The following is a 10990-nucleotide window of genomic DNA, read 5'->3' as shown; positions in this document are numbered from 1 at the left end:
GAGAGAAACAGAGGGAGACAGAGAAAGATTTTTAGAGACCTACAAGAAAAGATATTTCAGAGCACCCATCAGATTGGAATACTTCACTCACTCCCAGACTCATGTCCCTTCCAAGAGTTCAAGGTGTTTAAAAATGGAATATAGTTGATTCTGAGGTCTTGACAATGAGATTGTGTTTTCTCTGCCTCTTATTCCTGGATCTGAAAAAAAAAAATGTCATACATTCATGTCTTTTAACACATAGTTGCTCCAAGAAGTCCCCCTCAATTCTCTTGAGACAATCAAATTGTTTAAGGTCATATGCTTTCCCAGCTATTTTGGTTCTGTTCTCCTTAGGAGGTCTCAACTCTCTTCTGCCAGAAACGTCGCAAAAGACTCTGTCGGATCTGCTTGGACTTGATGCAATAGATAATGGGGTTCATGAAGGGTGGAACCAGGAAATGTAGGTTAGCCATGAGCACAGCCAGAGCAGGGTAGGTGTGTTTCTCAACACGGTGCAGTATGGATAATCCCAACTTGGGCATGTAGAAAATAAGCACAATGCAGAGGTGTGAGACACATGTGTTGAGTGCCTTGAATCTCTCTTCAGGAGATGCAATGCCTAGCACTGTGCGGAGGATTAGCACATAGGAAACTACAATGAGAGTGGAGTCAATAGCCAAGGAGAAGAGGATGGAGACCAGGCCAAAGAAGCTGTTGATACTGGTGTCAGAACAGGCTAGTCCCACTAGGTCACAATGGAGGCAATAGCAATGAGAGAGGATACTGATAGCAGGGAATGCCAGCCTCCTGAGCAGGACAGGACCTGGAATGTTGAGAATAACTGCCCTCACAAGAATCCCAGCTCCTATCTTGGTCATAGTTGATTGGGTGAGGACTGAAGCATAGTGCAATGGATCTTTAATGGCAACAAAGCGATCAAAGGCCATAGCCAGGAGCACACCTGACTCCACATAGGTGAAGGCATGGATAAAGAACATTTGGGCTGCACATAAGTCAAAGGGAAGCTCACGGGCACCCAGCCAGAAGAGCTGTACCATGGTGGGAAAGGTGGAGGCACAGAGACCTAGGTCAGAGCCTGCCAAAACAGAAAGAAAGATGAACATGGGCCCATGGAGGCTGGGGTCTGTGCAGATCACGAAGAGAATGATGCTGTTACCCAGGATAGATATTATGCATATCAGGTTGATGGGGATGGACACCCAGTGGTGAGAGGCCTCCAGGCCTGGGAAACCTGTCAGCAAGAAGGTTGGGAGATCATAGCTGCTGGCATTGCAGGAGAAGATGGAAGGATCCATGTTCAGAGATATCTTACTCCCCTAGGGGCAAGAGGGACAAGTAATTGATTCAGAGCCCATTCAAATTAATCTTGTTCTTTCTGGTGCATCTCCATTTGCCTCTTTCTGCTCAGGAGGCCTCCTCTGCTTTTGGCTCACAAAAGCACTGAGTGAATTCTGCATTCAGAGCTTGGCCAGAGGCATAAAGGGGTGTAATGGACTGAGATGAATGAGGAATAAAGACTCTAGAACTTGGTACAAGTCCTGATACCTAGGGACCCCTCACCTAAGTCCTGAGCCCATAATATGAATTCACACCCACGATCACCCCATAGATGGAGCTTAACAAAAACTGTCTCTTCCTCATTCTAACCACTGCCCAAAGCACCTTTCTTGCCATTAAGCCTCCATAAAAATAGCCTTTTATTAGAGAAGACTTTTTTTTTTTTTGTAGGGAGGTGAAGTTAAGGGACTTTTGCCAAAGTCGGATAAATAGTAAACAACATAGACATATTCAGAATCCAAAGCCTCTGACTTCAAATCTATTGCTGCTTATATTGCCACACTACCTCAAGGTGAATACTAGAATTCATACAGTTAAGTTGGGGAGCTTCAGGGTAGAGGGATTTTTTAATGGCATTAAAATAAGCTTTCCAATCTGTAGGGTCTGAGCATTTCCTAAATCTTTTATTTTTTTTGATCAATCAAACTTTCCATCTATGTAAATAACCCAGGAATAGATATTAGGTTGCTAGGAAGAGTTAAGAAGTAACTTGGCCAGTTAAGAAGAGAATTGCCTAGCTATTCATTCATTCCTTTTTAAATTTATTGTCATTCATTTACTCATATTAAGCCATTTTTCATTCATTTATACGTTTGCTCATTTTTATTCATCCTTTCATTTATCTATTTATTTATTTGTTCATTCATTCATTTAGTTTGCTTTTTTTAAATCTATTACCAGAAATTAGTGCAGTGTCTGCCATGTAGTGGGCATTTGTTGAATTCACTGAGACAAATCAAGAACCCAAGTCTTCTCTCTCGAAGTCTAATGTTCTATAATCTGCCTACTTTACAGAACAGGTTTTTCTGAGGGGAGATAATTTTCCCTTCTTGGACAGTTACTTCATTCTGTGGGAAAAGGGCTGCTAAATATTCTTCCAGTATTACCCAATCTATTCCAATAAAAGGAAGGAGCAATGGCCCTTTAGAGGAGATTAAGTCAAATTGTTCATTGATCACATTAATGAATTGGGATGGGGAATGAAAAGAAATAGAAATGAGTCAAAACAGTTATGAATCATAGCGTCCATATCAGTCCTAGTAGAAGTTCTTAAAAACTTTTGTGTCATGGACCCTTTCAGCAGCCTTGGTGAAAAGTATGGACACCTTCTCAGAATAAGTTTTAAAGGATCTTAATTGAAGGAGTTTTAAAATTTCAATTAAAGGTTATTGAAAACAAATATGTATTTTTTTCTCTGTCCAAATTAATAGATTCTTCTATGTTTCCAGGTAATACAGATCTTATGCCCAGCATAGATCTCCTGGAAAAATGCCTTATTAGATCTCTTTCTAGATTTGGTGTGCACAGAGAGAATTCCAGAGGGGGAAACAGCTTAAGGGGGAACATATCATTATTTTCACTAATTCTTAGTTTCCTATTAGCTATTAGATCCATATAGAAACATAGTCAATGAAGTTACAGATTGTCCTTCTCCAATGAGATTGGATGTGGTAAAAGAAGTTGTAGGGTGTAACCTAGAAGCTATGTATTTATTCCAAAATAATGATAGTTGGTGAGAAAGAATCATATTTGGTAATAAATAGGTAAGTTCTGGGCAACATCCTTTTTGTCTTCTCTTCTCCACAATCTCTTCTATATGTGTATTTGCATGGTGACCTGTATTTCTTTTAGTAAAACCTTCTAAGCATAGGAATTGAGTGACTAAGCTTGGCTCCTTCTTGTGAATTTCTCTCTCAGAAATCTTATCTAATGAACATACCTGTGTAATCAGTACAGTCAAGGCAGAAGTTCTCATGCCAAAATACAATCATCTACATTTGGGAACAGAAATAAAAACTGAAATATAATTTATTGACTTTATATTTCACCCTATTATGGATATAGAATTCTTGGCTAGCTAAATGACACAGTGTATAAAATCTTGGACCTAGAGTTAGGAAGACCTGAGTTCATAATCCATCCTCACACACTTACTACTTGAGTGACCCTGAGTAAGCCATTCAACTATTTTCAGGTTCAGTTTCCTCAGCTGTAAAACATAAATAAAAATAGCACCTACCTCCCAGAGTTAAGATTAAATGAGATAATATCTACAAAACTATTTGCAAACCTTAAAATACTTTAAAATAAAAATAATCATCATTTATATAACACTTTAAGGTTTGTAACATGATTTACATGTAATCTCATTTCATCTTCACAAGAACCTTGGAAAGGTAAGTGCTTCTATTATCTCCAGTTTACAGATGAGGAAACTAAGGCTGAGAAAAGTTAAGTGACTTGTCAAGGGTCACACAGCTAGTAAAGTCATTACTACTACTACTACTACTACTACTACTACTACTACTACTACTACCATTACTCTTTTCTAGCTTGGGAATGTTTTTCTTTTCTCTCCAGGTATCTCATGCTGCATCTGTCCTTGCTTTCTGACCTTTAGAGAATGATTTAGTTAACTGGCAATATAGCCAGATGTCTAAGCTAATTTTCACCTTTGTATGAATTTTAGTTACATTCTGCAGGTGCCTGACCTTTCCCGCTATATGTGCTTTCTGAAGAATTAGAAAACTAGGTTGGGGGAGCAGGGGATTGGCATGGGTCCCACAAACTGAGCTTAAACTTGTCCTGAATGTTACGGTTCCCTCTCAGTATGATTTCATAAGCTTCAGAGGGCTCAGATACTTACTAGAGTCCTGGACCATGTGCTAAGTTCCACCATGTAAAAGGGATATGAACAACCTGGGATGCCATCCTGAGGAATGTCATGAATACAACCTGTAGGGAAATAATGTGAGCTGAGGTGGGAAATACAGTTCATTGTGCAAATATGATGCTGAATTTTGAGTTAAGAAGATATGAGTTCAAATTTGGCTTCAGGTACATGTATGAAGATAGCCAAGTCACTTAACTTCTCCATGGCTCAATTTCCTCATTTGTAAAATGTGTCTCCTAGGGCTGTTATGAGGATAAAATGAGATAAAACTTATAAGGTGTTTAGTACAGTGCCTGGCACATAGTAAGCACTGCAGAGATGTGAGCTATTATTATATTTGTGGGGCATTTTATAAATCTCAAAGCATTTTATAAATGTATACTATTATTGTTGTTATGATGATGGTATCATGGCTAGGTGGTACAGCGGATAGAGTGCTGGACCTGAAGCCAGGAAGTCTCATTTTTGTGAGTTAAAATTTGGCCTCAGACATTAACTAGCCTTGGTACCCCAGGCAAGTCATTTAACCTTTTGCCTGTTTCCTCATCTGTGGGATGAGCTGAGGATGGAAATGGTAAATCACTTTAGTATCTTTGCCAAGAAAATCCCAAATGGGGTCATAAAAAGTCAACAAAAATTGTACAGATGAGGAAACAGAGTCACATAAATCTGAAATGACTTGCCCATGACATAACTAGTAAGTACTAGAAGTGGTGATTGGATCTCAAATCTATCTAGAGCTCTTTCCACTGCACCAAGGAAGTCTTGACTTGTTTTAATAGTAAAACATAGCAGTTTTCACTCACTCTTCCCTGGGGGATGGGGAAGATGGAGAAAGATAGAAATATACCTATCACTGTGCTATATCTATTATTATGATGAAAGGTGGGGGTGAGGAACAAGAATGGCACATCTCCAGAGGCTCTGCAGAGATATTATGATGGGAGGGGATGGTAGATGAGGGAGTTGGAATATAGGGGAGGGTTTCTATGGCTTAAGGAATCTCAGAGGTATTTTTGTGGAAGACCTGAAATAGATCCTGCTTTCCCTTCTCCTCAGTCTTCCCCTATCATTGATATCATTCTTGGCAAGTATCTTAGTATGCCATTGTGAGTATGGTAGGGCTGAGGAGGGGGAAGTAGAGTTAGTGTTTAAAGAATAAAAAGCAACCAACTAGGGCCTCGATTCCCTATTCACCAATCTCTTCATACATCTTTTATGTCCTCTACTTTTCCAAAATAACCCAAGCTTTAGGAGCCTTTGATCTTAGAAAAAGAATAGACTCTTCTCCCAACCAAGCCAGGATATCCACACTGAGATCAAGGAAAATATAGCCTGTACAGATCAAATTAGTCATGCCTGTGAGAGTTTCCATGGCAACAGACTTGTGCTTCCCTCATTCAGGTGAGATTGTTTCCCTAGGAGAATTTAAGGACTTAAGCCTCACTCATTATTTACCATCTGTGTCCTGAAACTAATAAATAGTCCTGCCCATCAGTAATGCTGGAAATTTGGGCAAGTCCTGGGTAAATGGGAAAGTTATGGGTCTGCCAAGAGCCTAACAGCACAACAGGACAAGACAGTTGGCTCAATCTATGCCTATCACAGAATCTTGAGATGATAGGGAAGGGGCATGCTAAGGCCTAGGGAATCGTCTATTAATGTAAGAGCTTAGGACTGCCATAATATCCATTCTCCAAGCTTCCTTCTGTCATGAAGCCTGAGGGGGCATTTTTGCCTGGGATTGTTTGTAATGTTGCAATGCTAGGACACTGAGTGTGGTTGTGATAGCCCTTAGAAAATCTCATAAGACAGAAACTAAAGAGAAATCTCACTGACTTTCTTTTAGTGTGCCTCTGTCCCATATACTCCCACCTTATTTCTCCCCAAGGGACACTCAGATCATTTCATTTATCTGAAAGACTGCCCAATCAGCTGATTGGAGTGGCTGCTTCTGTTCTGCTCATGGGCAGGGTACATAACTGAGTTCCCAAGATCATAACTACGAAATAAAAGACATATTAGATTTCTGATTTCTTCCCAGTCTAAAATACTATGATTCTAAGATCCAGAGAAAAGAAGTGATTTGCTTTAGGTAATACAGACTGCAAAAGGGTCAGAGTTAGAACTTAAGAGCATCTGAGAAGCAGCTAGGTACAATGAAAAGAACATTTGTTGGTAAGGCAAAGGGTCTGAGTTCAAATTCTGTCTCTGTCACTTATTAGATGTGTGTCACATATATTTTAGGGCCCTCAATTTTCTCATTTTTAAAAAGAAGGAGCTGGAATATATGATCTCTAAATCCAGAATCCTTTGATTTTAAATCCAATAAGTTTTCCACAATGTCACGCTTTTTTGGAGGGACTTACTGATGTGAAGAGTCAAAGAGGTGCAACTCCAATTTCTGAGATCTTTTCACCCCCTCATTTGGTCTCCTCCATAAGCTTAGTTCTATACTCACCATAATTCTGGGATTCTTGCTTTCTGTCTTTTGGTTAGCCAGAAGTGTGTCTTGCTGGAATCAGGTGTAGGTGGGTATTTATATCTTCTTAAATGAGTTGAAGTCATGGGTGTGGGGAACTGGGTCAGCTGGGATCTGGGTACAAATCCAGAAAATTTTCTTTAAGCCCATGAGTGTTAGGGAGAATGGCTCCGAGGCTAGAGTAGTGTCCAGGGGCCAAGGAGGCTCTGAAGAGGATGGAGGTAGCAGAGGAAGGATCTAGGGAGGGCTGGATTTAACTTTCTTTGGGAGCACCTGAGTGCCCCAAACCTAGACCTGCTCCTCCTAAAGAAATCAGGGCCTCTCCCTTCATCTTAATGGCTATTTTGGAGGGGACAGTAGAAGAGGGAATTGAGGAAAGTTAGAAGTGAGACTGTGGAAGAACCTAAGACTGGGCCTTCCCTCCCCTTTCTTCAGTTTCCCCTTTCTGTTGATAATATTCCTAATATCCTTTCTACGCCTTTGCCAGCCTGGCTGGGTTTAAGCTGGTGTTGAGTGGGTGGAGTTAATGTTTAGGAATTAATAGAGGATAAAGAACATGCTTATGTTACCAACCAGAGCCATGATTCCCAATAGACAACTCAGACTCTCATTTTTCCTACTCCCTAGATTCCTCAGTGAACCAATAAATAGGCAAATGTTTAAAATTTCAAATAATTCCATGGCACTCGTTCATGACAATGAAATGTCTGAGGACTCAAATGTCTTACAAATTTAGATACAAGCTTATGATAAAAGTATACCAAATTATCTGAGAAACCCAGGCAAAGTGACTCCCTGGCTCAGTCCCAGGTTACTCCTGTTCAGAGTTAGATGAAAAAACAGCCAACACTCCCAATCAAAGCTTCTTGGTCTCTGAACTGAAGTCTTTCCTCAGGCAACTTAGTCATTTATCCCATACCCTGGGATGCCCTGAATTGGGCCTCTTTACATTTCTTCTTCTTCCTCTTTCCTTTGGGAAGAGGACTTTGGCATGATACAGTAGTGCAACGTGGTAGCCACAAAAGCTATCAAGTCCTTAATCTGCATTGAAAGAGCTATAATCTCCATAAGTAGGAAAAAAACAGTCCTCTTATCTTCTTCCCTTGTCAGATCACATGTGGAAGAGTGTGTTCACAATAATATGAAGTGAATCCAAAGGACTGGGAGATCTTTAGAGATCATGACATAGGGGTGGTGTTCATGGAACTGTGGATGTTTAACTTGAGAAAGTAAGGTTTAGGATAACTATCATCAAGTATCAAAGGCTACTACTCAGAAGATGATTTTTGAGGTCCCTTCTAATTCTTTCCATGATATTTATAAGTATGTCCGTTTGGACTTCATTAGAGGGGCCATAATAGAAATTCAAAATGGAATTCTTCTTAGGCACTAGAAACAGAATCAGAGGTGATGGCTAAAAGTTAAGGAGAGTAGGAATATAAAAATAAACTTACCAACAATGAAGAATTCCACAAAATGGGATGAGTTGTCTCAAGAATATAGTTTTAGGGTTGGAAGGAATCTTAGAGGTCATGTAGCCCGTCCTCCTCATTTTATGTATGAGAAAACAGGCTTAGAGAGATAAATCATTTTGTTTAAGGTCACACAACTAGCAAATGGGTAGAAGTGGTGTTTTAATTCAAATTTTCTGTCTCCAAATCCAGTACTCTTTTCATAACATCATGTGACCTCTCCAGAAAGTACCCTGATCACTGAGCCATACTGCTTCTACCACTAGAAGTCTTCCAATAATGACTAGAGAACCACTTGTCAAGCACATTGTAGAGTAGATTTCTACTCAGACATCACTTGGACTACTTGACTGCTGACATACTTTGCGATTCTCCTTGTGATGTTTCAAAGTGTACAGAATTCTGATTTCTGCGGAGAGACTTCAGATATCAGTGAGAAACACCGTCATATTGACTCAGACATATATTATGCTTTAATGCTTATAATGCTTTTTCCTTTCTGTACCCAGGTATCTTATGTAATAAGAGAATTATTATCCTAATTATATATATAAGGAATTCTGTCCAATTGAACAACATTTATTAAGCTCCAACTCTGTGGGTTAGCTATCAAACAGGCAGCATGATAGAAGAAATGGAATATGATCAAGGTTTGAATCACTTAAGTTCCAATCCTCATTTTTTAACTCTTCCTGTGTGACCTTGAGGAAATCACTTCATTTATCTTGATCTGTTTGTAAGTAATATTATTTTTTTCAATTGATGAAGATTTGTCTTCTCTCTCTCCTATCTTCTCCTCCATCCCCACTGAGGGAAAAAAATAAAAGTGAACTCTATTGAGGGAAGAAAAAAACACATTAAATTGAATGGTTGTCATCAGGTTTCTCATCTGTAAAATGAGGAGGAAGGATTAAATGAGCTCTGAGGCACCTTACAGGTCTCAATCTATATTTCTATTAAATAGAAGATCAAAGAAAATACATGATCTGCTCATGGTCACACAGCTAGGAAGTACCAAAGCAAGAATTAGTTCAAATTTTCCTGATACCAAGATCAGAATTTTCCTATGATACTAGCAGGGGTGGGAAACCTACAACCTCAAGGTCTCATGTGACCTTCTAGGTCCTTGGGTGTGACCTATTGACTGAGACCAAATTTTACAGAAAAAAAATCCTTTTATCAAAGGGATTTGTTCTGTGATGTTTGGATTCAGTCAAAGGGTTGCATCTGAGGACCTAAAGGGTCACATGTGTCCTCGAGGCTGCAGGTTCCCCACCCTTGGAAAAGTACTTTTGTGCTTTATCCAGAGAATTTGAATGAAAAACTATGATCATAGGTTGATCTACATAGGTTCATAATCTTTTAAGCAATTTCTACCTCCTGTCATTTAGCCTTTCTCATTACTGAAGAAACAGCTTAAGTCAATCAGCTAATTAACACGCATTTATTCTGCACCTACTATGTGCCAGGTACTATGGTTATTAAGCTTTGTCTGCATGGAGATTGACCTGCAGAGGTGAAGAGTGTTTCTGTTTTTGAGGGGTTTCTAGTCCAGGACCTATTCTCAGCCTCTGTAGTTTTGTATGCCCTCCAGAGCTAGGAGAGTTAGGGTAAGTAGTATAGGTACAGTAGATAGAACCCTGGAATGGGAGGTAGGCTACTGGGTTTTAGGATACCTAGGCTACTAATTCACTAAATAAATGTGTGTATCTTACTTTTTTCACAAGGCTTCATATTATTACATGAATATGCTAAAGATTCATGATCTGTTACTACTGTGGGCTCCTTACTCTACTTGTTTTCTCCCCTCCTGTAATGTGCAATATCATGGTACCAAACAAACATGGTAATAGGGTGATGGAGGACAGAAAGACCTCCTCTGACCAGGGATCCCTACTCCCTTTGCACTTCATCCCTTATTTCCTTTCCTGATCTTCAGCTCTCCCAGAGATCATCATTGCAGCCAGTTAGGAGAAGGCTGACCATCACTCAAGACACCTTCCCCCTTTATTCTCTTACATAGCTACTCATATGTCTTTGATGAAATAGAAGTTAAAACTCCATTCCGGAGGTCAGAGCCAAGATGACAGAATAAAGGCATTGAACTGTCTGAACTCTCCCCCAAACCTCTCCAAATACCTTCAAATAGTGACTTTAAACAAATTTTAGAGTGACAGAACCCACAAAAAGCCTGAAACATTTTTCAAGCCCAAGATAACTTAGAAGAATGGCAGAAAAGTTCTGTTATACCAGGATGGGAAAGGAGCTTAGGCCAATTCATGTTGGATCCCCGTGGATCAGGAGCAGGTCTTGGGGTGACTGAATTACTGACAGCAGTCGTGGTTTCCAAACTTCTCAGTCCATGGACTTCAAAGAAAATTTAGAATGTCAGCAGGAAAGTTCTGTCACACTTTGGTGAGAGTGGAGCACAATCCAGTACTGACTATGCTACCACATCCCTGTCCCCAGCAAGCCAGGAGCTGGCCTTGGGAAGGCACTGAACAAGCAGTGGCAGAGGCTGCTTCTTGAGCTGTCAACCCACAGATGGTAAGGGGGTCAAACAACTGGTCAGAAGGATATTTTAAAAGACAGAGTGTCATTGATAGCACTAAGGAAGGACTCTGTTGCTTTGTTCACACTTGGATCTGTGTTGCAGTATTGATTGGGAGTCCCAGGGCAAGGAGAAACAATTGAACATGAGGGTTTGTGGCCACAGTGGAACAGACACCCTCCTCACAGTACCAGGACAGAAAAGAGGGATTGTGGTCACTCACAGACCAGAGCACAAGTCAGGAGAGGATT

At 40.1% G+C, this 10990-nt stretch overlaps 1 protein-coding gene across 1 annotated transcript; it reads right to left on the bottom strand.

The window, feature by feature from the left end:
* Positions 1-332: 332 nt before the first annotated feature.
* Positions 333-1298, bottom strand: LOC140508841 (olfactory receptor 51G2-like). The gene has a single exon (XM_072616721.1). It carries the CDS (start codon positions 1296-1298, stop codon positions 333-335), a length of 966 nt encoding a protein of 321 aa, XP_072472822.1.
* Positions 1299-10990: the final 9692 nt, after the last annotated feature.

This window comes from Notamacropus eugenii, chromosome 5, assembly GCF_028372415.1.
Source record: "Notamacropus eugenii isolate mMacEug1 chromosome 5, mMacEug1.pri_v2, whole genome shotgun sequence".
Classification (NCBI taxonomy): domain Eukaryota; kingdom Metazoa; phylum Chordata; class Mammalia; order Diprotodontia; family Macropodidae; genus Notamacropus; species Notamacropus eugenii.
This window is presented reverse-complemented; position numbering and strand designations above follow the sequence as displayed.